This window comes from Sorex fumeus, unplaced genomic scaffold (genome assembly GCF_029834395.1).
Source record: "Sorex fumeus unplaced genomic scaffold, SorFum_2.1 ptg000072l, whole genome shotgun sequence".
Lineage (NCBI taxonomy): Eukaryota > Metazoa > Chordata > Mammalia > Eulipotyphla > Soricidae > Sorex > Sorex fumeus.
The window spans coordinates 50,021,036-50,048,562 of NW_026606129.1; the positions used below are offsets into that span (position 1 = coordinate 50,021,036).

The 27,527-nt window shown below is 56.7% G+C and overlaps 2 protein-coding genes across 10 annotated transcripts; both read right to left on the minus strand.

The window, feature by feature from the left end:
* Positions 1-1,511: 1,511 nt before the first annotated feature.
* On the minus strand, positions 1,512-13,130 carry USP19 (ubiquitin specific peptidase 19). Of its 9 annotated transcripts, none has more exons than XM_056128985.1 (27): positions 12,957-13,129; positions 11,303-11,565; positions 11,016-11,054; positions 10,732-10,860; positions 10,511-10,644; positions 10,139-10,441; positions 9,806-10,019; positions 9,567-9,723; positions 9,400-9,471; positions 9,169-9,284; positions 8,849-9,069; positions 8,573-8,768; positions 8,357-8,490; positions 8,085-8,243; positions 7,890-8,000; positions 7,353-7,463; positions 6,984-7,085; positions 6,004-6,144; positions 5,792-5,910; positions 5,446-5,583; positions 5,030-5,343; positions 4,815-4,925; positions 4,517-4,733; positions 4,283-4,435; positions 4,031-4,191; positions 3,772-3,950; positions 1,512-2,009 (listed from the first exon to the last, which is right to left on the minus strand). In XM_056128985.1, exons 2-27 carry the CDS (start codon positions 11,427-11,429, stop codon positions 1,893-1,895), a joined length of 3,975 nt encoding a protein of 1,324 aa, XP_055984960.1. In that variant the 5' UTR covers positions 11,430-11,565; positions 12,957-13,129; the 3' UTR covers positions 1,512-1,892. The 9 variants fall into 9 exon arrangements, with proteins under 9 accessions (XP_055984960.1, XP_055984958.1, XP_055984956.1 ...); XM_056128984.1 differs by lacking the exon at positions 1,512-2,009 and adding an exon at positions 2,154-2,668 and having other exon boundaries at positions 12,957-13,130; XM_056128983.1 differs by lacking the exon at positions 12,957-13,129 and having other exon boundaries at positions 8,849-9,063; positions 10,139-10,438; positions 11,303-11,564.
* Positions 13,131-13,342: 212 nt separating this feature from the next.
* On the minus strand, positions 13,343-26,993 carry LAMB2 (laminin subunit beta 2). The gene is made up of 32 exons (XM_056129476.1): positions 26,790-26,993; positions 26,502-26,674; positions 26,249-26,384; positions 26,097-26,170; positions 25,528-25,716; positions 25,294-25,357; positions 24,854-25,056; positions 24,644-24,764; positions 23,981-24,169; positions 23,644-23,823; positions 23,423-23,535; positions 23,107-23,186; positions 22,885-23,017; positions 22,378-22,536; positions 22,177-22,304; positions 19,358-19,490; positions 18,195-18,387; positions 17,974-18,117; positions 17,513-17,744; positions 17,222-17,385; positions 16,918-17,142; positions 16,613-16,830; positions 16,416-16,512; positions 15,955-16,327; positions 15,677-15,861; positions 15,354-15,595; positions 14,915-15,263; positions 14,389-14,596; positions 14,169-14,310; positions 13,909-14,085; positions 13,669-13,828; positions 13,343-13,588 (listed from the first exon to the last, which is right to left on the minus strand). The coding sequence occupies exons 1-32, from the start codon at positions 26,872-26,874 to the stop codon at positions 13,452-13,454; spliced, it is 5,406 nt and encodes a 1,801-aa protein (XP_055985451.1). The 5' UTR covers positions 26,875-26,993; the 3' UTR covers positions 13,343-13,451.
* Positions 26,994-27,527: the final 534 nt, after the last annotated feature.

A 27,527-nucleotide genomic window follows, 5' to 3' on the forward strand; every position in this document is an offset into this window, starting at 1 on the left:
ATTAAAAATTAAAAGCCTGACAGCATGGAAGCAAGAGGCCACAATGCTGATGCCATGGAGGGGCAACTCTGCAGCCTGAGAAGTGAGTAGTAACAGGGCTGTTTTCAGGGGATGAGCCCCTGATCAGTGCATTCAGCACATGCAGACTGCTAGTGGCCAGCTTTCCACACAGTTGGAGCTCCTAGTCAAGGCCCTGCAGAATCGGGTTACAGCCCACAAGTTAACAGGCCTCCCAACAGTATCATAGCAGCAGCAGCAGCAACAGCAGCACTGAGCTTGGGAATTCCACCACCGCTGCAGGATCTCTCCAGTTCCGGGGTCACAACTAGCAACCCCACATGGTCCTATTGTTGGGTATTCTCATAGAAAAATAAACACTAGTCACAGGGCTAACATTTTCTACGAACTCCCTCTGTTCACTGCCACCCCTATCCCCCATCAAAACTGTGGAGTACTACCAGGGTTTTCATGCTGAGCATCTTGTGTGACTGGCCCCACAGGCTTGGGGAGGGGGCAGGAACTACCAGATGCCAGGACCCTGACACACATCTGTTGACCTGACACTTTCTGGCTTAAACATCTGCCTAAAGGATTCTCTTGCTCCCCATCTCCAACTAAAGATGCCTATATCAACTCTCAAGAAAATGGGAGAGAAGGGGAAGGTAGCATTATTCAGAAAAAGGGAAAAAACACCTCTCAAGAGGCTCTATTGCTGGGCCAGCCTGCAAACCCACTGTGGGAGTCTGAAGCAGATGACAGAGGTCAACGTCTCAGGAATTCACAGTGGGAAACTCATAAGGAGCCTAGCAGGCCCTTTCACAGGGAAATCAGTCAAAATGAATTAGCTAGTTTCTTTGTTCTCTCTTTAGGATAGAATCTGGAGCCAGAGAGAGTATAATGGGTAGGGTGCTTGCCTTGCAAGCAACCAACCCAGATTAGATCCCTGGTGCCTCATATGGTCTCCTGAGCCCTACCAGTAATGATTCCCTGAGCACATCAGGAGTAAGCCATGAACAATCTGGTGTGCTCCCCCCACCCCAAAAAAAAGACATTTTAATTTTTTCCCAAGAGGATCAAAATGGTGCTCAAACTACAGTAAAGACAAACCTGAACAGGAAAGAAAATGATCCTCATCTCCGTGCTTCCTCACCCCCAACAGAGCCTCCGTGACCTGCTCTCTGTTAGCTGTTAACATACTCAGGATACTCCACTGACTACACCTTTTACCATGAACAGTCAGCTCCAGGGGCTCATGGATTCACTTCCATTCCTTCAGTGGAACTATTGACAATGATGCCAACAGTCACCTCCATGTGGGACCCAGAACCAGTGGGATCCACACAGCAGTAGGCTGACCCTACAAAGCTAGTGGCCATGGAGCAAGACTCACGTGAACACTTTCAGTGTTTTTCACACACTCACACACACACATACATGCATACACATACACACTCACCCCAAGATGATGGGGAGAGGAGGTGGCCATAGTACCTGGTGCACCAGTCACTAAATCTGCTTATTTATCATTTATTTTTAAAATATATTTAAACAGCAGCAATCACTTCCAAAATGCAAAAAAAAAAAAAATTACAATTTTTAGAATAAAATTATAACGTTTATAATGCGAGTCAGAAAGAATTGAAGAATACAACTGAGAATCAAATCACGCAGCACTGGGAGTGGCTGGAGTCACCAAGGCTCAGTGGTGGAGGGTGGGGGCTAGGGGTCAAGCTGACAAGAGGTTACAACCTGTGACGTTCCCACCCCGTATCATACCTCCCACTCCCCATTGATGAAGCCAATGTCCTTTGGGTTAAAGAAGGAGAAGCGACAAAGAGCTGGCCCTCTGTGGGAATCCCCCAAACCCATTCCCCCCACCAGCCAGGGACCTGCTAATCGACCTCCTCCATGTTGCTGTAGGTGGGGGCTGGGCGGTCCACAGGGGGGGCGAAGCGTTCAGGGGCTGTCCGCGTGGGGGCCACCTCGGGGGCCTGGCCAGGGCCTAGTCCCTGCAACAGAATATGAGGACAGGGGTTGGGGGCTGCCCAGTTTGCTGCCTGGCATCCCGGGGGTGCTGGCTCAGAGCCCCGGCACCCAAGGGAGGGCCCCAAGGCAGGTGCAGAAAGCAGCGGCGTTGAGACAGAGAGACGAGATCGGGCCTGAACAGTCTCGCTTTATTAACACTTTAAATACAAGAAGCTGCTTGGGCAGGGCTAAGCCCTAGGCCAAGGGTCAGAGCAGCAAAACAAACGGACAGACAGCTGAATGGATGACCACCTGAGAATGTGAGGATATGCTGCCCCTGCAGGGTCACGGTCCTCACCCTCGCCCCCAAGATGCACACACTGAGGCCCAAAGCCAGAGTTGGTCCCCACCAGAGGCAGGCACAGCCTGGTGGGCAGCAGGTCTGGACAGCTCACAGCAGCTGCTGCAGGCGAGCTCATCTCCAGCGACTCTGGGTTACCAGAGGATAGAACACGTTGAGCACGAGGGCCACCAAAGCTGCCACGGTGCCCAGAACAAAGTACCGAAGGCAGCCCTCGTCTGGTGTGGTAGAGCCACGTGGCGGGGGGCCCACCCAGTCTTGGGGCCCCCAGGGACCCAAGGGCCCAGGCCCCTCGGGTACCGGCTCCTCCTCGGCCTCCAGCTCCTGCCAAATCCGGGAAGCCTATGGTGTGTGGAAACGGCCATCAGCACCCAAGGGGGAGGGAGAGGCAACCAGTATCCCCAAGACCCCTGGCCATGACATTTCCCCCCACCCCAGGGTTACTGGTACTAACTCCCTACAGCTCAGGTCCAGGTCAGGCAGCAGAGGAAAAGCAACTGGGAGCCAAGTGAGCAATTACAGGGTTGTCTAGACTAACAACAACAGGGGCAGGCAAGTCTTGATCATCAAGTCCTCAAGAAACTTCCCTACTGCCATGTAGCTTACCTTCCTAAGGCAGGGAGGAAAAATGGGGGGGGGGGGGGGGGGGGGGGCGCAGGTAGGTGGGTTAGACAGTTATTTTTTCTAAGCCAGACCTTTCACAGAAGTGGCTCATGCCAACCAACCCCAAAGTAATCGCCAAGGTCCCTCGCAAGTTGGATCCTAACTTCTGTCTTCTACAGCAGTGATTTTCAACCTTTCGTATTGTTTTGGGGCCACACCTAGCAATGCTCAGAAAGTTGCTCCTGGCTGTATGAAAGGGAACATGCAGTGCCAGGGACTGACTTGGGACCTTTGTGCACCTTTGAGCATTCTCCCTGACCCTCAACCTTTCTATACCTACAAACTAGCAGTTGAAAACCACTTTTCTATACGGTGTTCTGACTCATACAGGCTCAGGAGAGGACAGAAAAGGAAATCAGTTAAAAAAAAAAAAAAGGGTGGCCATACCCCCCACAACAAGTCCTCTAGTATTCCACGTCAATGAAAGACAGAAGAAACAGATGCTCACTTTGGAGAGGGTGATAGCTCTCCTAGTTCACACCCTGGTCTATGGGGCACAAGCAGAGGAAAGCTGGAGTATCAAAGTAAATCTGCTCAGGGCACTCTATCAATTGCTTGGCCTCTCCAAAGTTGGTGCCTATGTGCATGAGCATATTGGTGGATGGATGAACAACTTCCTAAGTGTACCCACAGCCAGGATCAGATGTTAAGGAACTGATGTGTGACCCAGGAATCCCGAGGCTCCCGCAGGATCTGTGGCTGGAGGAGACGGAGCCAGGCCCGGCCTCCTCACCCCAGTGTGCCTGCTCCCACTGGCCTACAAAGCCTCCCCGATGCCTCACCTGGCTGGCCGCAGCCTCAGCTGCAGGGCCTAGGTCTGGGTGGTGCTCAGAGTGACCTGCTCGGGGGGGCCTCTCCACAGGAGAGTTCCGCCGGCGGTAGAAGAGCACATAAGCATAGCGCGTCACGACCTGGCTCTCGTCTACCGTTGTCACCGTGCTGTCGTCAAACAAGCGCCAGCCTACAGCAAGGTGGGGAGAGTGTGAGCACAGCCGGCACCAGCACCCCGCCACCGGTCCTGTGGGCGGTGTGCGCCCTCACCCACGTCGCTGCGCTGGCTGCTGCGGTCACTGGGAAGGCGTGCGCAGGCCGTGTAGTGGCCACCGATCATGCCTCCGTAGTGGTTAATGACAGCGTACAGGTCATAGCTGGGCAGCTGCTCCTCCTTCTGACCAATGCAGAACTTGCTCAGGTCCAGGTTCCTGGGACCGAGAGTGAGGTGAGATCATTAGCAGATGCCCAGATGACTATCCTGACCCCCCAGGTCCTGCCTAATCAGGCCACAACGCTCACCGCACAGGGAACTCCACCAAGTCATTGATCTTGTCACGCCAGATGAAACTACGGAAGGAAAAGCGCTTGAGCTGCACGATGAGCACATTTGGTAGACGCCACAGCAACAGCTGTTTGGAGGCCTCTCGGTGCTGTTTGCACTGTGGGCAGTACCTGTGGGGTAAGGGAGGGTCAGGCCAGCAGGCCTCCCTCTCTACCCTTCAACCCACGGTCTGCCTGTTGCCCTGTTCTCACCAGGCCTCCTCGGGTGCCAGCACCTCCGGCCGCGTGAATAGGTTCAGGCACTGGTCCAGGGTGAAGTGGCCAGCACGGGCAGCCTCACCAGCAGAGCCCGGATCTTCTGCACATTCGAGCTCCTTGGAGGCTACCAGCACAAACTCCTGCAGGCGCTCATTGTTCCGCCAGACCAGTGCCAGGCTGCAGTCGTCACCCAGCTCCAGTGGAGTCTCTCCTGGAAATGGGCAGGAAGGAGTCATGCAACTGTGATGAGCAGCCAGGCCATCCCACGGCTCCGACCCAAGGCTCCAGGCACCTCTGTCCTCTAGCCGCTGCTCTCGGCCGGATGCATCAATTTTATAGATGTAGAATTGGGGGGTGTGGGCATTCACGGCTTCACTTGGATGTTGGTACCCAGGCACCGCAGCTGTGAGAGAACATGATTATCAGAGTTTCCCTGCCTAACAGGCACCACACAAGCTCCCCCAGGCTCCCCGAACCTACTCCAAATGCCATTCAGCAGACTCTTACCTTCTGGCCGGGACATCCTCTCAACAGCAGGCAAGGAGCCAACTTCAGTGGCCCCACTGGCCAGCATCTCAGAAGAAACTCCATTGGTGCTGGGCACAAGGCCTCGGTCCGGAGCAGCCCATGCCCGCAGAATCCCTGCATCCCCATCAGCCACAGGAGTTACCAACTGGAGCTCAGGCGGCTGCATGGAGTCCCTCTCACAATCCCCAGCCTCCAGGGAACCAGTGGAGAGCAGCGTAGTACAACCAGGGCCCTGGGACTCCAGTGCCATGCGGCCCGGCTGGAAAGGTGGCTGGAAAACGCTCACAGAGTACCTGGCAACAGTCAGCAAAGCAACTGAGAATCCTGACTAGCCTGTCTGGCACCGATGTCTCTCGCCTCCCTCGCTCGCCCTATTCCAACCGCTGGGTGCCTACCGGGCATAGCCTTCTAATAGCTGAGCAAGACGGGCGTAAGTGAGGCGTGAGGCAGGTACACTGACCAGGAACGGGTAGCCAATGTTCTCAGGCCGACAGAGGCCCTTGTGGTCAGGCCAATGAGTTTTCTGGCAGAGCCTGGAGGGGAGAAAAAGGAAAGAACAGGGCCTAAACACCACCTCCTGTGAGTCTACTCTGGGGGCTAGCCTCAGGCCCTAAAAACCAGTACAGTATCCCTGCCAGCCCCAGGGGCTGGGAGCCAGGTGATAGACTTCAAGTTTCTGTGCCTTTATGGGGGCAGGTGGAAAGTGGAGGGGAGCGGTGTGGGGAGGCTGGGGGTCCTCACTGGTTGCAATAGCCCACGCGGTAACACCGGGTACAGCGCTTCAGCTTCTCATCCTCTGACTGCTGCTTCCGCTGGCAGGCCGCACACTTGGAGATGGGGATGCTGGGCACCTGGGGGCGCTGGGGGGAGATCACTCGGCTCAGCAAGGCTGAGACTGGCACCCCTGTCCCCTGCCAACTAGGGCCTGAGGCACCAGAATGGCCCCCACGCACCTGTTGTACCTCCAGCACTACTACTCGCTCCTTAGCCAACTCTGAGGACAGCAGCTCAAAGCAGAGGAGCATGTCAGATGGGGACACAGTGTCCAGTGAGTGAGAGGGCAGGAAAACACGATGGAAACGATTCTTAACCACCTGAGGACAGAACACAAAGATCCCATCTGAGGACAAGCCCCAGGGGAATACCTTGTCCTAATCTTGGATCTGTAAGGGAAAAGGAGAGACCTCGGTACAAGAAAAGCAGGTGCCCCTCTTGGCACCCGTCTCAGTGTCCAGTGGAGAAGGCAGGCTAGTGCAGGGGGTGGGGAGAGGGTTCAAAGGACTGAAATAGTGTTTACCTGTCAGAGCCCTGGGTTCAAGCCCCAGCATCACATAGCATGCTGAGCACCAAGCCAGCAGTAGTACCCAATGTCCACCCAAACAAAAGGGTGTGAGTGTGTGTGTGTGAGGGGGGGAGGGGGGGGCAAAGCCCTGATACATCAGAGGCTGAGAGACCAAGATAGGAGCAGTCATTTACTGTACAGCTGCCCAGAGGCAACCTGGACAAGAGGGGCCACATCTAGGCAGCACCTCCTTTATTTGCACCCCCTGAGGAAAAGGGCACCCCCAGGCCGGAGGTCAGGAACCTCCGGACAAGACCAGCACACACACCTGGTATAAGCTGAGGGAGCGGCAGGAAGGAAGGAGAACCAAGCATACCTGGCGGGAGGATGTTCCTGCTGTTCAAGCACCTTGCTGGGAGAGGGGAAAGCAGTTGGGTGCACGCACCATGAGGGGGAGCATAAACCCTGGCAATGCCTGGACCTGAGGCACCTCTGCTGCACTGCCCAAAGGCTGGATTTTATCTATGCCTCAACCAACGGCACATGACCCGTTCTGATGCAGTCACACACATTGCCACATACACGTACAGAGGTCAGTGAGTGCACACACATCCACACAGGTGTCTGAAAGCATGTGCAGGACAGACGCACCTCTGCTAGACGCAGGTTCTCGGGTTTCACTCGAACACTCTGCGAGAGGGAGTCCAACACTTCACTCGCGCTTGAGTTCTCCTTGCTGATGCTCACCAGGAACTGTGGTGACAAGGGTAGAGTCCTTGGGGAAGGTGGCCCAGGGCCTCGGTGACAGCCCAGAAGTCAGGGCTCAATCCTCACTTTTATTTTTTTCTTTTTGAATCACACCCGGAGATGCTCAGGGGTTACTTCTGGGTCTGCACTCAGAAATTACTCCTGGCGGTGCTTTGGGGACCATATGGGATGCTGGGAATCGAATCCGGGTCAGCGGCGTGCAAGGCAAACGCCCTACTTGCTGTGCTATCGCTCCAGCCCCTCAATCCTCACCTTAACCGGCTTGCTGTGTGGCTCCCGGGCAAAATAGAAGACGGGGAGGACCTTTTGCTTCTGTGGCAAGGGCACCGGCAGGTAGAGAAATGGATCAAAAGTGATGGAGACCTGGAGTTGAAGAGGTGGCACTAAGTGGCTTTGTGGGGGGGGATGGGGGGGCGGCTGGGCGCAACAGGATATCCAGGCCCCAAGACCCCTATCCAAGTCTTCAGACAGCTCTCCAGCTTGAGAACACTGGATGGGTCAGGAGTACCCCCCGCAAAATAGCAAACACTCTTTCTAGCACTTGTGGCTCCACTCAGCCTAGCCACTCCACCTGCACCACGTCACCTTCACCTAACGTGACTTTCAATCTTACCCACCTTCCAACAGCCTCTGAATCCACACTTCACGTTTACTTGGCCAGGAAGTCTGACCACAGATCACGAAGGAGCTTAAAACTTCCCTTCCAGACTCCTGACCCTTCCTTCCCTTGCCCAGCTGACCTAAGGGTGCCCCTTCCTCTGACCCTAAGCTGACCAGAGGGGCACACACCTTGGCACACACAGGGCACACCAATTTTGACTTGTACTGGCCCTGAAAGAGGTCCACAATGAAGGAGTCATTCCTCATCTTGTGCCGCTGCCACGCTTCCTCAGCTACCACCTGGGGACAGATGAGTGAGGTCAGAGGTGAAGACCTGGGAATGGGACCCATGCTCAGCACGTGCCCACCTCTATCATCCCCAACCTCATCAGGCCGCCCATCTGAATCCACGGTCTCCGTGTAGGGCTTGTTCTGGATACGGTTCAGGTCCTCGTGCAGCCCATCCAGCAGGAAAGCCATGAACTCCTGGGCATCGTGCTGTGCATAGCCTGTGAACTGGCTGGCCTTGCTCGCCACAATAGCCTGGATGCAAGACCCAAGATGTAAGAACACAGCCCCAGCCCCCACCGGGTACCCAGCTGGTTCGGGCAGCCCACCCTTGCCACTCAAGGGTGAGCATGGCAGCCCCAAATCACCTTCAACTTGGAAGGTTGGAAGGCATGGTGGGTACCCTTCCACAAGGCCCGGAGCAGCACAGCAAAGCCAATGGCCAGACGCCCACCAGTTCCCAGTGGGTTGTTGTAGTTGATCTCAGCCTCAAAGGAGCGGTCTAGAGACAGCAGACACTAGAAGGGTCAGCAGGGAAAGGGATCCCCTCTGCCCACAGTCCCACACTCCAAGCCCACTCTCACCATGGAAAAAGTCCCGGAGCTCCCGAGTATTGGACAGAGACTGAATGACGCTGTTCATGAAGCAGGTGTTGCCAAGATTGACGAGGCCAGTGAAGCCAGGCAGACACACCTTCTTCTCCTCTTCTTCCTCTTCCTCTACGCTGTCTCCACTCACGGGGCTGTGGGGCATTGGAGGTACCATACATGTGGGCTTGGGCTGTGGGAGCAAGGAGGGCATGAGTGAGTCGCCTGAGGCTCTGCGCCCCACCCTGAGCCCTCCCTACCCAGGGTTCTCACCGAGGCCAGATGTGGCTCTGGCTTTGGAGCTACATGCTCCATGGGAGTGCGGGCAGCCACACCATCCAGCCCCGTGTCCTCAGACCTAGTCTTGGGTTTCTCCTTCTCCACAGCCCGGGCTTCTTCCTGGCCTGTCAGGGGATGGGGAGCACCTCCTGGTGGGGTTGAATCCAAGGGGGTTGGACCTGTCGGCACGGCCACCTTTGCACCACCCACTGCACCTTAAAAAGGGGGAATGAGAGGGCTGGTGGTTAGCTGCATGTGGCAGAGGCGGGGTCCTGGTCTGCAGGCTGGGCAATGAAGGGAGCTCGTGTGCAGACCTCGTGCAGCCGGGGCCTCCAGGCCCCCCCAGCGCTGACTCTGCCGCTTGCGGAGGCAGATGTCGATGCGAGAGGCAGTGAAGCAGAAAGTGCACAGTTCGGGCTCAATCAGGTTCCTGTGGGGGAAAGGTGGCACTCAGGACTCAGGTGGACCAGGTGTTAGGCTTGGAGGGCCAGGATAAAGGAGCCCAGAGTGGGACGGAAACAACAGAGGGGCCGGGCACCACCCACCTGAGCTTCACCTGCCAACGGAAGATGGTGTGGGGACCGCAGCCCGGGTGCAGTCTCAGGAAGTTTCCATCCCTGCAGAAGGCCAGCAAGAGGAAGGCAGGAGGAAGAACATGAGACACACTGCCTGGCCCCAAGCAGGCAGTCTGCCCCATCTCCTGCCCACCCACCTGGTCTGGAAGATAAGCGTGAAGTCCTGCTCCCGGAATAGCACCCGAGAGGCGTCCCTGCAGATCTCTTTCACATACACGTGCACCACCACCGAGTCTGGTCCCTTCTCATAGGAGTCATTCTTGACGAACGGTAGGTTCACCATGGACTCGGGCTCTGAGTTGAAACAAGGCTCAGAGTCACCTGGAATCGGTCTCGCCATTCCCGCCTGCCAACTTCCCACCAGACCCATCTTTACCATCCACCAAGGCTGTAGCATCTGCGGTCACTGCCATCTCCTCTTTGGACCGGTCACCTTTCTCAGTGTCTCTGCTGTGGGTAATGGCTGGGGAGACTGGGTCATTCCTAGGGGATACTGTCTTTTCTGTCAAAAGTGCTAGATTCTCCTCTGAACCCAGCAGGCAGGTCTGGGGGTTCAGTGGTGGTACCCGAAGCTGTTCCTCAGGCTCCGCCTATTCAAGGCAAGATTGTGAGCAGAATCAGTCTTGGTCTGGCAGGTGGCCAGCCCACTGGTAGTCCACACATCCCCTGCCACCCCCCCCAATCCACAAAACAGGCACCCCACTCTCACCTGAGTGGCCGGCTCAGCCAAGAAGGGAGGGGCATCACCCCGGGGTCCAGGGCCATCTCGGGGCCCATCCCCCTCTGGCCCTCTGCGGAGATGCACAGCCCTCTTGGCGCTGGGCCCTGCCTGGGCCCCAGGGCCAGCCCCCGCGCCTACCTCACCACGGCCCTGGGCCCGCTTCTGGTTACGGGCCTCCTGCTTAGCCCGGCGGGGTTCAGGGCCTGACTCCAAGGTAATAGGAGACAGTTCCTGCCCATTCTCCTGGCATGGCAGCCGTGGCACCAATTCCTGGGTCCCTAGAGGTTTCTTCTGCCAAAGAAACAGCAGTTAGACATGGTCAACTACATTGACAATCCCTTTCCCTGCTCTGGAACTTACCAGGAGAGAGGGCCATGTGAGCAGAGGTACTTTCTTGGGCAGTGCCAGCTGCAGAAGGCCCCCCTTGCGGGCCTGTACTTTTGCGCAAGAACTCTCTATCTCGGCGTAGAAAACACCACCCCACTGCCGACCCCCTGGAGACAGAGTGGGATCAGTGAGCCAGAGAGGTGCTGTTAGAGGCTTCAAGTATACCCCACTAAGCTCAAGCCAATGGGATATACCTGGGAACCGCACCACACAGTCTGTGTCCGTGAAAGCAGCATCCACCTCCTCCAGACGCAGGGGCACCACTCCCACACGCAGCTTAACAATCACCTCATCCGCACTCTGCCGCCAATCGAGCAACAACTCTGCAGGGGAAGTGTCAAAGAGATGACTCGCGTCGCCACTGATAGATGGGGATGAGCGGGTGACAGGGTGTGAGCCCCAACGGAACTGCTCATTAGGGGAATAGAGCCACCCACCCTCCAAGCCACCCCCTCGGCCCCAGCACTCTATTCCTTACCCTCTTTGGTTTGTTCCTCCCGGAGAACAGATGCTGACCCTGAACAACAAAGGGGAAAGAACGCGGATATGATAATGGGGATATAACCCCCAAGCCCACACCCCCGACTCCAGGAGTTTAGCCAGGTACTCAGCACTGAGACCCACAGCTCTGCCCAGCCCTCCATGGTTCTTTGCTCAGTGTCACAGGAACAGAGACAAAAACCAAAAGCCCATCCTTAACCCCGTTTTTAGGCTCAACAAGAAGGAAAGGGAAAAAGGCCACAAACATTCTGGACATGCCATTGCCACCTCTCCTGGGGTCTCCATCCTTGCTCTCCTGGTTAGCACGATCCTTCTGTTTCTTCTTACTGGTGGCCTCCTCGAGTCCTGGGGCTCCTCTCCTTGGGCCTGTGGCACTTGCCCCACCAGACATCTTGAGCCGCTTGGTCGACAGCCAGAGCGCCCCAGGGTCGGCAACGGCGTCTGGGTCAGGGCTACGGCGCTTTCTTCCTGGTCCAGCTATCTTGGCAACTCTTTGAGGCCAAATTCTCCAGCAAGGAACTGACAGCCTAACAAGAGAGGGCCAGTGAGTGATCACAACCAAGGCCCAACAATTTGCTCCTTGATTACAGCCAGGCCTCAGCAACCCAGAACACTAACCCTAGCCAAGCAATCTCTCCCCACCCCCTGATGGAACCCTGCCCATTCTGAAGGGGGAATAAATAATGCAAATCGCAGTAACCACTGCTGGCTGAGAGTCCTCACTGTCATACAGAGACAGAAGCCTTGCTGAGAAGGCACCCCCGGTCACCGCAGCCACAGCCTGGGACCAGGCTCCGCCAATCTGGGGAGGAGTCACAGATCCGGCCCACAGGGCTGGCACTCTGAGCAGGGTGCTCACTTTTCCTTCACTCTCACTGGCTGCTTAGTCACCACCCAAAGAGGAGGTGGAGAAGGCAGGCAGGAGAGAAGGCAGTTGAGATGAGGCTGAAAACATGCCCAGCCCAGGTGCCTGGCCAAGGTAAAGGCACTCCACCTGCCCGGCCAGCTCCCGCCCTCCTCTGCCCTGCCCCTGTGCAGTGTGGTTTTCCTTCCCCACTCCTAAAAGAGACTGCTCTCTCCTGCACAGCTCCTAAGCCCGGGAGCAGCCTGCTAGAGCTCAGTGAAAACAGTCTCCAGAAGTCACATGACCCATCAGCAGCAACCCTGCCCACCGCGCCCCCCCACACCCAGCCCAGGCAGTGGCCCCGCAGCATCCAGCTTGAGACTGTCACCATTCCGCCCAAGCGGAGACCTGTTCCCCAGTTTCCCACAGTCCCTCCGGCGAGTGGGCTGTTCCTCTTTCCAAAAATGTGCTCGAGACCGACATAAGGGTAGGGATGAACCAAGGATCCTCTCGCTTGCAGGAGGCCAGTCTGCGCCCCAAGTTGGGGGGCAAGGGAGAGGGGTGGTTGCGGGAGGGGAAAGGGAGTACAAATATCCTTCTGTGGGTCAGACGGGGGCGGGGGGGAACACGGGTGGGTGGATCTATAATGGTAAGTGGTCCGGAGCGGAATAGCAGACCCCCTCGCCATCTCCTAGGTCCCAGGCCGCAAGGTCCCTGCCCAGAGCCGTGTCTCTCCCCTTCTCCAGCCCGGCGAGCCTGACGGGGCCGCGCGAGGTTACAGACCACAGACCCGCGCCCCTGCAAGGCGGAGACCAGCTCCAGGCTCCGAATGCTAGGGGTCTGCCGCCACCGCCTCCAGGAAGTCGCCCTCGCTCGCTGCTCGCCCTCTCGGAGGCAGGAGGCCGGGGACGGACGTAGCGTTAAGGGCCCGGCCGGCATCGATGGGCCCAGACACGACGCTGGGCTCGAGGGCTCGAGGGCGGCGGGGCCCGTGACCTTGAACAGACCACCCCGGGCCCGCAGCGCGGCCTCCCCGCCTGGCCCGGCGGGCGAGTAGCGGCCCGTCCCACTCACCGAGCGAGGCCGCCGCAGCCAGCCCTCTTCGGGCCCTGGCAACCCGCTCTCGGTTCCGGTTCCGGCGTCAAGTCGGTTCCGGTTCCGGTGCGCCCCTCCCCCGTCCCGGCGCGACCGGCGCCTCCGCCGCTTGTTTTGTTTCGGCTCCGAGTTGGGGCTGGCCGCGGGGGACTGAGCGCCCAGCTGCTGACGCACTTCCGGCGGGAGCGCCCGCGCGGCCCCCGGCAGCTCCGGGGCGGGGCAGGAGGAGGGGGCGGGGTTCTGGGGCCTGGGCCAGGCCGGGAGTGGGGGGGGGGGGGGCGTGCGGGCCCCAGCTGGGACCGCGTCCAGGTGCTGCCCAGAGGCCTAGCCCTCCCCAAATGATAATCCAGACCACACAATAGGGATTCACGCGGCTTTATTGCGGCCCTGGCCGGGAGAACAGTTCCACGCATAAACAGTAATGTATGCAGGCTGGGCTGGGCCCTGGGGAGAGGGGAAGGCCTCAGGAAGGGGTCACTGGCAGGTGTTGTAGATCTGAACCTGCAAATTGATGTCTTGAAGCACGCTGCGCATCCTGGCCTCCAGCCCATCCAGCTGGGCAGCTTTACCCTCCAGGGCCCGCTCATTCTCCTCATAGGTACCTTCCAGCTCTGAGAGGGGTAAAGTCTCAGATGAAAGATCCCATTCCCACAGCCCCATCACTCTCGTGCCCATCCATCCCGTTCCTCACCTTGCAGCCGCTGCAGCTTGTCCTGGGCAGCTTGCAACAGGCTCCGAGCCTCATTCCGCAATTGCTCTGCCCGCTCTTGGGCAGAGAGCACACCCTGGGCTTTGCGCTCAGCCAGTGCCTTCACTGTCTGGTACTGGTCAGTAAGTTGGCCCTGCAGCAGCTGTAGAAATAGAGGGCACAGTCAGTGCGGAGTCCTAGCCTCCACCTCCACCCTCTTTTGCTGGCTCTGCCTCAACCTACCTGCTCAGCCTCTCGTGCACGACCCTGGGCATTGTGTGCTGTTTCTTCAGCACTGGAGGCTGCCAGGCTATTCTCTGCACGTTTCAATTTCAGAGCCTCCAGGAGACTGTCCAATTGCTGTGCTCGCTCACCTGCAGAGCTCAGCGCCTGCTCAGCTCCCGCCATCCTCTGCTCTACCTGCCATGGATGGGCCCATAGTTAAACAGGTCTCTGAGGCATGCCCCTAACCTTGCCCCACTGGCATCCCAAAGAGACCACACCTGCCGCAGAGTCTGCTCTGTATCTTGTGTGTCAACCATTGCCCCTCGGATGGCTCCCTGAGCAATGTCCTGAGCCCTCTGGGCCTCCTCCAGTGATGCTTGTACTGTCTCTGCCTTCTGTTTCTCACCTTCAGCCCGGCTCCTGGGGAAGAAAGGGACTCAGGACCTGCAAATATCAGGAGTAGGGATCAAGGATGAGGGCCAGGGCTAGGGGTCAGACCGTGCCCGCTGTGCATCCTGCAGTAACTTCTCAGCTTGACGCACGTCTCCCATAGTACGCGCCAGGATTGCGTCCACATCTGCCAAGCTCCGGACCCGCTCTGCAATCTCGCCTGCCAGGTGCTGGATCTGCTCAGGTGATGCTGGGATGGAGAGCTCTAGCACCCGGGTGGCTACCATCTCAATGCTATCAGGATCAGCCCCCTCCTCTATGGGGACACAGGCAAGAGCTTAGGGACACGGATTCTCCAACGTAGGCAGAGGAAACACAATGTTAGGTTATAGACAAAGGGACCACACATGGGTTTGCTAGTAGACAAAGGATGCAACCACTAGAACAAGAATGCTACATGGGTCACAGACACAGGATCTTGGACTTGAGGCAATGACATATGGCAAGGACTTAGGAGCCAGACATCAGGTGATAACATAGGGAAGTGCGGGTGTTGGTCCAAGTATTATCCCAAGGAGAAAGACACAGACACAGGGAAAACCACCACATAGCCTGGGTCCCACAGGAGGCTCACGGCTAAGGAAGTCCTTCACACTCTGGATAAGTTCTCGCAATTCCTGGTTGGCCTGCTCCACCTGTCCCTTGGAAGCATTAGCCTTGTCCAAAGCCGCCTGGGCCCGCTGCTGTGCCTCGCCTGCCAGCCGACGGGTCTCAGCCACCTGACTGAGGATGGTACCACCTCCTGCCAGTGCCCGCTCCAGCTCTGCCTGTGTGTGCCGGGCTCGACCCAGTGCTAGGTCTGCCATGGCCGCTGCCCCGCTGCAGCCAAGGCCCCCACAGCGGGGCTGTCCATCCTCATCACGACAGCCAGCACCCCCGCAAGGGCTGGTTGCACAGGGAGCATCTCCAGGGGACCCACAAACCTGTCAGGCAGAAAACAGATTAGGATCCTGTGGAGGAAGCAGCTGTGACCAGGTGTCCCATCCCACCAATGAGAGCAGCTTGTGCCTCACCAGTTCATTTATGCCCGTCAGGCTCAGGGTATGGGTACGGGCAGAGAGGTCCTCCAGTGCTCGCTGATTGGCCAGGTGCTTACGATTGAAGGCCTCCCTCTGGGCACTCATCAACGCCTCTGTCTGGCGCCGGGTGCCTGCCGAGATGCTTACAGGGCTGGGCACAGTGAGGGCTGACATATTGGCACGACGTTCAGCTTCGGCAGACAGGCTGTGGGCCTGGCGGATGCTGTCAAAGGCACCTAGTTGGACAGAGGCAGACAGACGGTCAGCGGAAGATCAACCAAGCCTGATCCACCTGCCTAGGCTAGACAGCAACACACCCAGGAAGTTCGAATGCTTGAGCAGGTCCAGGTGCTGGTCAAGCTGGCGCAGTGTGAGATTAAGTGCGAGCCCATCTCGTTCCAGGCTGCTGAGTGCATGGTTGGCATTGAAGTTCTGGTCCTGCACATCTGTCAGTGCTGCCTCTAGCTGGGTCAGCTGTTCAGTGGCCTCACCAATTTCACGCCTGTGCAGTGGGGGTAAGATGGATGTTTGGCTTCACCCTTGGTCCCTGGGGTCTCTATCCCAGCCCACCTTGGAGCCCCAGGCCCATTCGCACCGCAGGTCCTCCGTTGCCTTCACCAGCAGTGCAGTGGAGGCCGTTGAGGTGTTACGAGCACTCACAATCCCCTGCACAATGCCCAGCTTCTCCTTCAGTTTCCAGAAGCGACTCTCAAAAGCCCCCAGCACACCCGTCTGCTGTAGCTCCTTTGCCTGTTGCTCCAGGCGCCGTGTCCGGGCAGCTAAGTCCTGTACCACACGGTCCCAGTCCCCAAAGCATGCATGGCAGGGGTAGCAGGCAGGAAAGACTCCTGAGAAGCCACGAGCACACTGGTCACAGCGCACACCAGACACGCCTGGGCGGCAGCTGCAGTGGCCTGTGACACGGTGACACTGAGGTGTGTCTATTCCACGGTGGTCACAATCACAGGCTGTGGGAAAGGGCAGACCACAGAGTTAGGGCATTCAGGGGGTATCCTGGGGAGTCCCCCAGGCCCCCAGTCCTGCCAGCTTCCTTACCACGGCACTGCAGTCCAGGGTCCCCCCAGTGGAGCTCCTGGCACTCAGAACAGGTTCGTCCACCAAATCCATCATGGCAGTGGCACTGCCCGGTGAACTACAGTGGGAACAGGGCCGAGGGCAGAGGCCCATCAGAGGCTGAGGCCTCAAGCCAGAGGCAGACAGCCAGACAGAGGATCCCAGGAAGGGTCTCCTACCTCATTGCAGGTGGGGCCTCTGGATCGGCTTGGGTGGCAGGCACAGGGCTGGCAGCCATGGCCACTGGTAAGGTTCCAGAAGTCGGGTGCACAACGGTCACAGCTAAGGCCCTGGACATTAGGAAGGCATGGGCACTGCCCTGTGCTTGGGTGACAGTAGCATCGGTCAGCAGATGGACAATGCTGAGGATCTGTGCCAAGCTGGTTGCAGGTACATCCTGTGCCAGGCAAGACAAAGACAGTAATCAAGGGGAGCCAGAATCAGAGAACTCCACCCAGCCAGCCCCTCCTCTATCCACACTCACGGTGACAACTCTTTCGGGCCGCCTGCCCGTGGAAGCCAGGTTTGCAGTGGGCACAGTGTGGCCCCTCTGTATTATGTAAGCAGCGCAGGCACTGTCCCGTGTGAGAGTCACAGGCACCAGGGTCCGTGGGGTCAATGTTCCCACTGCATTCACAAGGTTGGCACTGGCCACCTGGCCTTGATGGATCCCCAAAGTAACCAGGGGCGCAGGACTCGCACCGTAGTCCTGTTCACAGTTGGGGAACGCATGAGTGGCTCAGCCCAGCCATCCTGCCCTCACCCCACATCTGCACCCACCCACTCACCTGTGTAGCCTGCCTTGCAGTGGCACACCATTTGCTGGGAATACCCATCACGGTGACACGAAGTGGCAAAGTGTCGCTGGCTCCCAGGGCCTTCAGGACAAGGACAAGGCCGGCACTGGCCTCCGTATGGCAGCCTTGGGTCCCCATGGAAACCAGCGATGCACCTGCAGAGAAGGGCAAGAGGAGATGTGTCCTCTCAAGTAGCCTGACCCCTACCAGCCCACTCACGGCCATCCCAGGCTCCTTGTCCCCAGTTACCTGCTCATGGACATCCCAGGCTCCCCAGCTCACCTTTCACAGCGCTCACCCCCTGTGTGATCCCGACAGCCCAGGCAGGCACCCGTGTGGGGGTCACACTCGTCCGCGTGCCCATTGCAGACACAGGGCCGGCAGTTGGGGAAGCCCCACTGACCACGCTGGCAGCGGTCACAGCGAAGCCCAAAGGCACCGGTTCGGCAGGGACACTGCCCGCTGGTCCCTTCACATAGGCCGCTGAGCGCCCCCTCAGGGCTGCACTGGCAGGCTGGAGACAAGGCAAAGGGGGACTGAGATACAAGGGGACAGCAAGGCTAAAGGAACCCTGAGCGGGGACAGCATGGGAGCACTAGGGAATGGAAGAGAACCTCAGGTGAGCTCAGGCTGAGAGTTTGAGGTCCAATGCAGAGTTTGAGGAAAGGAGAAGCAGAGCAAGGAGGGACACCAGCAGGGGAGGGGAAGGGAATGAATCAGAGGGGAGAGGAGGAAGCCAGTACCTTGACAGCCTGCAGGGCCAAAACCGTAGTAGCCAGGGGCACAGAGGTCACAGCGACGCCCGACCACTGCAGGTTTGCACAGGCACTGACCACCATGGGGATTGCACTCGGAGCTCAGTGAGCCCTGGGGGTCACACTGACAGGCTGTGGGGGGAGAAGGAGAAGGTCAGAACGGTCCCCCACACCTCCGCCCCATCACATGACATCACCAACACACTTACGCAGGGCACCATTGTAGAGCAGGGCAGAAAGGCTGATGAGGAGCGGGGCGCAGGCCTCAGAGGGAGGGGTCTTGCTGAGCGTCAGACCCTCCTCGTGGCAGCGGTAGCGTTCAAACGTAGTGCGGCGTTCCAGCGCAGTAGCATCACCTGCACTGAACATCTCCAGCACCAGGACCCGGGGCAGCAGCACCAGCTAAAGAAATGAGCAAGGGGGCCAAGAAGGTTGACAAAGACTGGGCACAGGCTTTGTGTGCTGAGAGTCCGACTCAATCCTGAGCAACACTTGCTCAGGTCCTCCCAGAAGTGTGCTTGCAGTAGCTCCTGAGCACTGTCAGGTGTGGACCCATCCCAAATAGAATAGTATAGCAGGTGGGATGCTTTCCTTGCCTACAGCCCACAGGGATTGATTCCCCAGCATGCCACATGGTCCCCCCCCCCTTAGAGCTACAGCCAGGAGTGAGCTCTGAGATTAGCCCGGTGAGGCCCCCAAAACAGAACGTGTATATATAGGTATAAATAATATCACTGTCACACAGTCCTCCTGTTGTTCATCGATTTGCTCGAGTGGGCCCAGTAACGTCTCCATTGTGTGACTTGTTACTGTGTTTGGCATATCGAATACGTCACGGGGAGCTTGCCAGGCTTTGCCGTGCGGGCGAGATACTCTCGGTAGCTTGCTGGGCTCTCCGAGAGGGGCGGAGGAATCGAACCCGGCTCAGCCAGACCGGTTGCGTGCAAGGCAAACACCCTACCGCTGTGCTATCGCTCCAGCCCATAAATAATATATACATATTATGTGTATGTAATATATATGTATATATTGTATATATGTATATACAGAGAGAAATAAATGAGGTTCAGATCCAGGATCACATTGGCATTGCCCAACACTTAGCTTGGGGGTTAGAGTGATAGCACAGTGAATAGGGTGCTTATCTTGTATATGTTTAATACCCAGTACCCCATGTTCCCCCAAAACCCACCAGGAATGGTCCCTGAGTGCAGAGACAGGAATAAACCCTAAACACTGCCATGTGTGGCCCTAAAACCAAGCAAATAGAGCACTTAGCTTGATACCATCATGGACCTTCTTGTCACAGACCTATCCATACCCTACTATAAGTCCCATCCCACAGGCCCTGCCATTTTAGAGCACTATTCACCGAGTCTATGAGCAGGCTGGGTCCAGAGTAGGGGCCCTGAGGCTGGGCACTTCCTCCTGTCCGTGCCAGCTTCAGATGTACTTTGTAGGAGATGCCGGGTTCAAGGCAAACAGGTCTGGGAAGTACTGAGTACCTGAGGGAGGGAAGGGCAGGGACAGTGGGTTACCAGGGATCTCTATACCTATTATCCTAGGCTTCTCTCACCAAACAGCAATCAAACCATCAGTTAAGAGATGAAGAAGGGGCTGGAGCAATAGCACAGCAGGTAGGGCATTTATTTGCCTTGCACATGGCCAACCCAGGTTCGATTCCGAGCATCCCATATGGTCCCCCGAGCACTGCCAGGAGTAATTCCTGAGTGCAGAGCCAGGAGTAACCCCTGTACATCGCTGGGTGTGACCCCCCCCAAAAAAAAAGAGCGAGAGAGAGAGATGAAGAAGGTTGGAGTGACAGTACAGTGGGTCTTGCATACAAAAAACCCAGATTTGCTCCCTGGAATCAAAAACAGTCCCCTAAGCCCTGCCAGGAGTGAGTTATAAGCACAGAGCTAGGAGTAAACCCTGAGCACCAAAGGATGTGGCCCCAAAACAAACAACAACAACAATTAAAAAAAAAAAAAAGACAAGGCTGGGCTGGACCAAAGACAGCTGAACAACCTGCAGAGACCCTTGCTGAAGTATCTGTATCACACTGCAGACACACCACTGTGCAGATCAGCCTCCCTAATGAAAATACTCCATACAACCTGGTGATCCCACAACATTTCCCTAATTCAAATCCTCACCAATTTCCTCAATGATCTCTTCACACTTCTTCCAACCTCCAATCTCTGCTCCTCTTCAAGACTGCATCACCTCCTCCTCTCTGGCTTTCTCTTGGATCATTCACACCAGCCTACAAGCTCATACTAGAGCTCCTTTATCATGCTGACAAAAGCTCCTCTCTATCCCTTGAGTCTCCCACACCCTTATCTTTGCTGGCCTGCCCAACAGATTGCTAAAATTTGACTCCCTTGCCTCCCAGTCCAGTGGAGCTTCTGCCTCAGCATGCCATGGGGACAGCCTGGCCAAGGTCACCAATGACCTTTGTGGAGTCACGCCCAGTGGCTAATTCTCTATTCTTATCTGCCCAGCATTTAGCTGCCTCTGAAGAGATAGGTGTGCCTTCCTTCTTGAGTCACTCTCCTCTTCTGGAATCCAACCCCCCACCTCCAGATTTTCTCCACTTCCTAGCTCCTCCTTCCTACTGGTCTCTAACACTAGAGTATTTCGAAAACTTGTTTCTGGTCCAGTTTTTTCTCTGGTCATTTCATCCAGACCTACTTTTCTTTTTCCTTTTTTTAACCCCAGTGTCAGGAATCAAACCCAGAACCTCACACAGGTAAGGCATGCCCCCTATCCCAGTCTTTGCCATCCACCTTTTTTTTTTTTTTGCTTTTCAGGTCACACCCGACGATGCACAGGGGTTACTCCTGGCTCATGTACTCAGGAATTACTCCTGGCGGTGCTCGGGGGACCATATGGGATGCTGGGAATCGAACCTGGGTCAGCCGTGTGCAAGGCAAACACCCCACCCGCTGTGCTATCACTCCAGCCCCCATCCACCTTTTTTAATGACAAACTATAATTCATGTCTCAAACTTCAGCACTCCATTCATTCCAGACCCAAAAATCAAACTACCCACTAATATTCTCCCCCATATTTTTGGAGGAGCCACACCCCACAGGGATTACTCATGGCTATGTGCTCACAATCAGCCCTAGTGGAGCTCAAGGGACCATATAGGGTACAGAACCCGGGTTGGCCTGTGCAAGGCCTATGCACTATACTATCTCTCCGGCCCCCAATTTTTCCCCACATTTAAACATCCCATAACTGTCCTTGCTACATTTTCATCTCAGTAAAGAGCCTTCCACTAAGGACCAGGGATCTGGCTCAGCAGTTGGGCACTTTGCCTTGCATATGTGATGCTCTGAATTTGTGACACAACCAAATTTGAACCAAATTTGAAAAAAAAAAACAAAAAATTTGAGAAAAACCAAATTTCTGACACAACCAAAAACAAAAAAGAGAGCCCTATACTGATCCAAATGCTCAAGCCATAACCTTTGAGTCACTTTCCACTTTCTCTCCCTTTCCTACATGTCTAAGTCACCAACCCTGCCATTAGATCCCTCTGGAAACTTCTACCCTATTCCACCCTATTCTGTACCTTAGTGCTACAACTTTGTCCAATCTAATGTCATTCAGCTAACTCAGTAGCCTCTAGAAGATTTTCCAGTTTCCACCTGGCCTTTTAAATCTGCACTCAGCAACTAGAGAAATCTTTGTAAAGTACACTTCAAAGCTCGCAAAATGTCTGTAATGGGCATAGTCAGGTTAGTGGTGTCATTCCCTCTGCTTCAGTGTACATTTGAATAGTTATAGGATAAAAAAAAAATGTTTAAAATATAAGTGATGTGAAAAAAGGTACATGAAGCAAACCCTCCCCCAAATGCAATTAAACATTTACAAGACTGACCACATCCCTTCTCAGAGTGCTCTGATGTCCCCTGTGGGCATTTCCTAGTGATGAAAGATGGTTTCCTGTCTTGGAATTCTGAAACAATTCCTTTCAGTGCCCCTGGAATTTAGACCCCTGAGAGAGCAAGCTTTGTTCTCCCTACTTCCTTCCTCCAGTGCCAGGCTCAATCGCAAACAGCACTCAGAAGGCACTAAAGGAAGGAAAAGTTTGCAATGCAGTCTCCCAGGTGCCTTCAGGGAGCTCAGGCTGGCCAAGGACAACGCCTGCCTCAGTGTGGTGTAATTAGTGCCCTCACCTGGCATCTGGTTGCAGAGTCCCTGAAATGTGGTCGTCCTTGGGGAGCACATGCCCACAGGGGCTGTGGGCAGACACCGGACCTGGGCGCTGCACTGTCACTTCTATCTCTGCCCACTGCTCAGGAACCTGAAAGAATGGGTTAATGGAAGGAAGGATCCCACACCCTAGGGTTCAGTTCTGGGTTAGGTGTCATGCTGACCTGGGGCTCCAAGCGCAGCAGCAGATCATAGTCCATGGCTTTTGGCACTGATGTCACCTGGAACTCCAGTACTTGCCCCTCTCGCAGCCTTACCAACCCCCGGCCAGTCCAGGATGGAGTCACTCCAGGCGTCACCAGGCGTTCCACCACGTCAACCACCTGGAACAGGATGAGGCTGCAGGTGGACGCTTGGGCAAATCCACAGCCTACCCCAAACCCCAGCTCTCCAGAAGGCCTGGCCAAATAGGACCCCCCTCCTTTTTTTTCTTTTTGGGTCACACCTGGGGCGATGCTCAGGGGTTACTCCTGGTTTTGCACTCAGGAATCACTCCTGGCAGTGCTCAGGGCATCATATGGGATGCTGGGAATTGAACCCTGGTTGGCCGCGTGCAAGGCAAATGTCCTACCTGCTGTGCTTTTGCTCCAGCCTGGACCCCACCTCCTTGTTCAGCACATTGTCTACAGCCCTGCCCCTCCAGCCATCTGCCTCCAACACCGTTCCCCTACCTGCCCTCGGGTGTCTTCAGCCTCCAAAGTCAGGTGGTCTAGGAAGGGTCTGAAGTAGCCTGGCTGCACCTGCTCACAGCGTCGCCCCACCATATGTGGGCGGCAGCGACACTGACCCGTGGCCTCGTTGCACCTGGGTAACACATGGTGACTCACCAAACACCCCCTCTTCTGCCCAGCATCTTCCCCCACCCCTCCCAGGCTCCCCTGGACAGCACTCACTGGGGATCCAAGGCGCCACCTACATCACAGTCACATGGACGACAGCCCAGCATGTCGTGGCTCAGGCCCCAGTGGCCGGGCTGGGGGAAAGGAAGTTGCAGAGGGGCAAGAAATAACCTCATTTTGCCCCCCAGCAGGGACTCTAAGGGTGTTCTTAGCCTCTCCACATGGTGCAAACAGCCCTCCTACCCCCAGGCACTGGCTCCCACCCTCAACCCTGCCAAACCCATGGCTTCTTAGGATCCCCCTCAATTTCCCACCACGACTGTGCTCTGAGAAGTGCCAGACTCCACAACCCTGATGCCCCCCGTCGCACCAGGCAGCGATTACAGCCACGTCCGGTCACTAGACGTTTGCAGAAACAGGTTCCACTGTTGGGGTCACAAGGGGTACGCCCAGGCACTGTGCCCCTTGCATCACATTGGCACTCTGCAGATAAGGAGACCCATCAGCACTTGGGGGGCTGTGCCAAGGCTCATGTTTCAGCTGGATCAAGAGTGAAAGGTCAGCACATGAATTAGAGTGGGAGGCACTTACGCTGGCAACCCCTTGGGTCACTGGCACTGAGCCCAAAGAAGCCATCACGACATTGCTGACAGCGAGAGCCCACCACATGCTCCTTGCAGCGACACTGGCCTGAGACCAATCCCAGGGTAGGATCATCATGGGGATCACAGCGGCCACCGTCTTGGGAGCCCACAGGGTCACAATCACAGGCTGAGGGCAGAAAGAGGGCCAGGGTCACCTTATCCCAGCAAGCCCAGCACCAGCATCTCCCAGATCTCCACCCCATATTCCACCCCAAATTCCCAGAACATCGACAGCAGTGAGACCCCCAGCTCCTACTCTCCCCCATGCCCAGTCCCAGCCTCACAGCGGCAAACAGTAGGGTCACGCAGGTCCTTGGCTGGGTCTCGGTAGAAGAAGGGCCGGCAGATCTCACAGTGGGGCCCTGCTGTGTTGTGCTGACACGCATCACACACGCCTCCACTCACGTTGCCAGATGCCAGGTACATGGCCATGTCAAAATGGCAGCTGTCAGCGTGACCATGGCACTCACACTCTTGGGGGACAAGAGAGAAGGGCGGATACAAGTCATTCGAGGTACCACATCCTAAGGTAAGGAGCAAAGGAATCCCCCACTGCCACCTCAGGCCCCTGACATCGGCCTGCAATTGTGGGTGGGGCTTTGGCTTCTTACAGGGTTCCTCCCCAGAAGAGATTGTAGAGGAGGGCTGAGGGCATTTAGGCCTGGACACCCTCTGGACATAGTTGGGCTGTTAGGGGCCTGCCCAGGCACCTGGAAGTTCTATCCAGAAGCCCTGGGGCTCTGAGGTCCAGGGTTTCATTCACTTTTTTTTCCTTTTTTGGGGGGGGTCACACCCAGCGATGCTCAGGGGTTACTCCTGGCTCTTTGCTTAGGAATTACTCCTGGCGGTGCTTGGGGGACCATATGGGATGCCGGGGATTGAAGCCGGGTCGTGCAAGGCAAACGCCCTACCCGCTGTACTATCGGTCCAGCCCCGGTTTCACTCACTCTTGCAGGCATGACTGTTGCCATCCTCGGCTGGACGCCAGGGCAGGTCGTGATAGAAATCCTGACACTGCTCGCAGTTAAGGCCCTCAGTGTTGTGTTTGCAGACACAGGCCCCATGAACCTAGAGGGGTGAGCAGAACTGTGCTCAGGGCCATCGAACAGTATCTGCCCCTGCCCCCTGCCTGTCTCCAGTCTGATGAAGCCCCTCACCATGCCCTCAGTATGAGATGGTGCCCCGGGGGCGGGTGCACACTGGGAGGCATGTCCGTAGCAGAAGCAGTTGCCTCGAACTACCAGCTCGTAGAGGGCGTAGTAGTACTTCTCTCGGATCTCCCTCCGAGGGTCAAGCAGGTTGTCCCCCAGCGTGTGCAGCCGTGTCAGGTTCACCCGTAGGTTGGTGATCTTCAGCAGGTCTGAGGGGGTGGAGGGCAGGGTTGGGGGTCAGCCCACCCAGGCAGGCCTTTGCTGTCCCCTATGCACCCAGGGGGTCCAGCTGCTAAGGTCACCTTGGGAGACCTCCTGCCTGTTGCTTTCTGAGCTAAAATGGACTTGGCACCTGCCCTAGGAAGCACCCAAAAATAGTACAGAGGCCCCAAATAGTCATCAGCCGGATGCTGAGACTGCGCCAGGCAGTCTCAGTGTGAACTCACTTTGGATCCGTGGACTGTAGGGGTCTGAGATAGGGATGGCAGGGTCCAGCACCCGGTAGATGACCTGGAGGGATTGCAGCCCAATGAGACACTAGAGACTGTCTTAGACTCTCAGACTTATCTCCCCCAACATACACAGACACACAGACATAGACACACACAGGCACAGATACACAGACACACACACACACACAGCTCTCTACTCCAACCCCCAGCCCCAGTGCCAGTTCTCACCTCGCCTTCAGTGGATGGTTCAATCTCTGAGTAGCGAGACTCACAGACTATGTCATCCCAGTGCCGTGGGGGGGCCAGTGGCACTCCCGGGAAGTCAGCCCCGCAGTCATAGGAGAAATATCGGTAGACATGCCAAGTGCGGCCAAAGTCGGCTGAGCGCTCCACCAGCAAGGCAGCAGGGCGAAAGGTCTGAGTGGGGGTGGAACTCATTAGTAGGCCCCAGAACCCAAGTCTAGCCCAAGGCCCACCAGATACCCTGCCCAGCTAGGCACACCGTCAAGCAGTTCACAGACAGGTGGGAGTGACCAGGGTTGCCAAGCCAAGATCAGGGAAGGCAGCCACCTCAGGCAGGGAACCTGGGGCTCTGGGCCACCAACTCCTGACTCAGCCCAGGAGTGGGCAGCACCTCCAAAGGCATGGAGGGAGACCTCATGCGGCGGGGACCATGAAGGGGCCTTCCACGCTGCTAGTATGTGAGCTTGGGGAGGTGGGCGAAGGAGTTGGGGCTCATTCAGGGACAACGGGGAGCCAGGCAGATGAGTCCAGCAAGCCCCCAGACATGCAGGCACCTTGAAGGTCATAATGAGGTGCGTGAAATGGAACTCGGCCTCCAAGTCCAGCTGGATGGTGACCGCAGGGACACCTGGGGCAGGAGTCAGAGGTAAGGGACTCAAGGCTACTTTGGCCAGGCCTGTTCATCCCAAGCACCCCGCGGCCTCACCATTTTCTGACTGCCACCAAGCTGTCCGCCGCTGTGGGGCAAAGCTGGTGATGACATTTTGGATGCGATGGCTGTCTGGGTTGTCTGATGCAGAGAAGGGGCGCCGGGAGTCACACAGGAAACATTTCTTCTCATCCTGGATTAAGGCAAGATCAGTGCTTCTGGCAGCTCCCCTCCCCTGCTGACCCCAGCCTCCCCTCTACACACACACACACACACACACACACACACACACACACACACACAAATGCACCTGCAGGTGGCTGACGATGCAGTAGGGCTCAGGGCCCTGCAAGCCACAGGTGGACGAGGCGGTCAGTCTGTCAGCTCGGCCCACTAGCAGGTCCCCAGTGGCTGGGTAGCAGCTTCCCCTCAAACAGCCTGGCATATCCGGGCTCAGGGACTCAGCCAGGGCGGTGGCCAACACTGAGAACAGTGGGTCAGCTGGTTCTGTTCTGCTCCCACCCAGGAACCCCAGGAGCAGCTCCCCAAGACCCACCATTCCACCCCGCGATCCCCAGGCATTCCCAGCCCCCCTCACCACTCAGCAGCAGGCCCAGTCGAAGTTCCCAGGGTGCAGCCAGTGCCTGCCGCTCCCTCCCTCTCTCCCCTGAGGCCCGCTCCATCCTGAGGGGGGAATCTGGCGGAGAAGGGATAAAGAGGGGATGGGAAGCTGAGGGCTGGTGCCGACTTGGACCTGTCACCTCCCTCAGGCCCCAGTGCTGACCCTTCCCCTTTGTGGGTCCTTGGAGGATCCCCCACCCAGCCCTCTCTCGCCTGTCCGATGTCCCCCACTAGCTTGGAGTCCAGCGACTTTGAGCAAAGTTGGAAGCACGGCAGCAAGGAAAGCCTGGGGCGGATTATGGACAGGAGTGTGTCACCCCGCCCCGCTGCCCGCCCCTTTCCAGAAACCAGACACAGGTTAGTTCACCTGAAATTTTTATTTTATTTTTATTTTATTCCTAACTTCCACCCCCAATGGCCATGTCTGGGTGGAAGTTAGGAAAAGGTGAGGGGTGGGATTTCAGGCTACCAAGTGGGGGGCATGGCATAAGCAAAGACGAATGTTCAGAGCTGGAAAGGCACGTGGACCTAATGTGGGTTCAGCGTCAGGGGTGCTGGGTTTCCAGCATCGAGGCTCAGCCAGGAGATTGGTGGGGGGGGGGACACAAAGATTCTCACTTCCCCATTCAGGGATGCCAACTGCTCTAGGACCTGAGGGACAAGCAAGAGGTAGGGAGAGAGATGGGAAAAGGCCATCCACAGCCTGAAGCCATAG

Excerpts from the sequence above, each read along its gene's own strand:
- USP19 (XM_056128984.1), bottom strand. The coding sequence starts at position 11,429 with ATGTCTGGTGGGGCAAGTGCCACAGGCCCAAGGAGAGGAGCCCCAGGA. Across the intron at positions 9,285-9,399 it reads CGTTGGCAGGTGAAGCTCAG|GAACCTGATTGAGCCCGAAC; the intron begins GTGGGTGGTGCC and ends TTTCCCCCACAG. Across the intron at positions 5,911-6,003 it reads TAGTGCTGGAGGTACAACAG|CGCCCCCAGGTGCCCAGCAT; the intron begins GTGCGTGGGGGC and ends ATCTCCCCCCAG.
- LAMB2 (XM_056129476.1), bottom strand. The coding sequence starts at position 26,874 with ATGGAGCGGGCCTCAGGGGAGAGAGGGAGGGAGCGGCAGGCACTGGCT. Across the intron at positions 24,765-24,853 it reads CATCTCATACTGAGGGCATG|GTTCATGGGGCCTGTGTCTG; the intron begins GTGAGGGGCTTC and ends TCACCCCTCTAG. Across the intron at positions 23,536-23,643 it reads TGACCCAAGGGGTTGCCAGC|AGTGCCAATGTGATGCAAGG; the intron begins GTAAGTGCCTCC and ends CCTTATCTGCAG.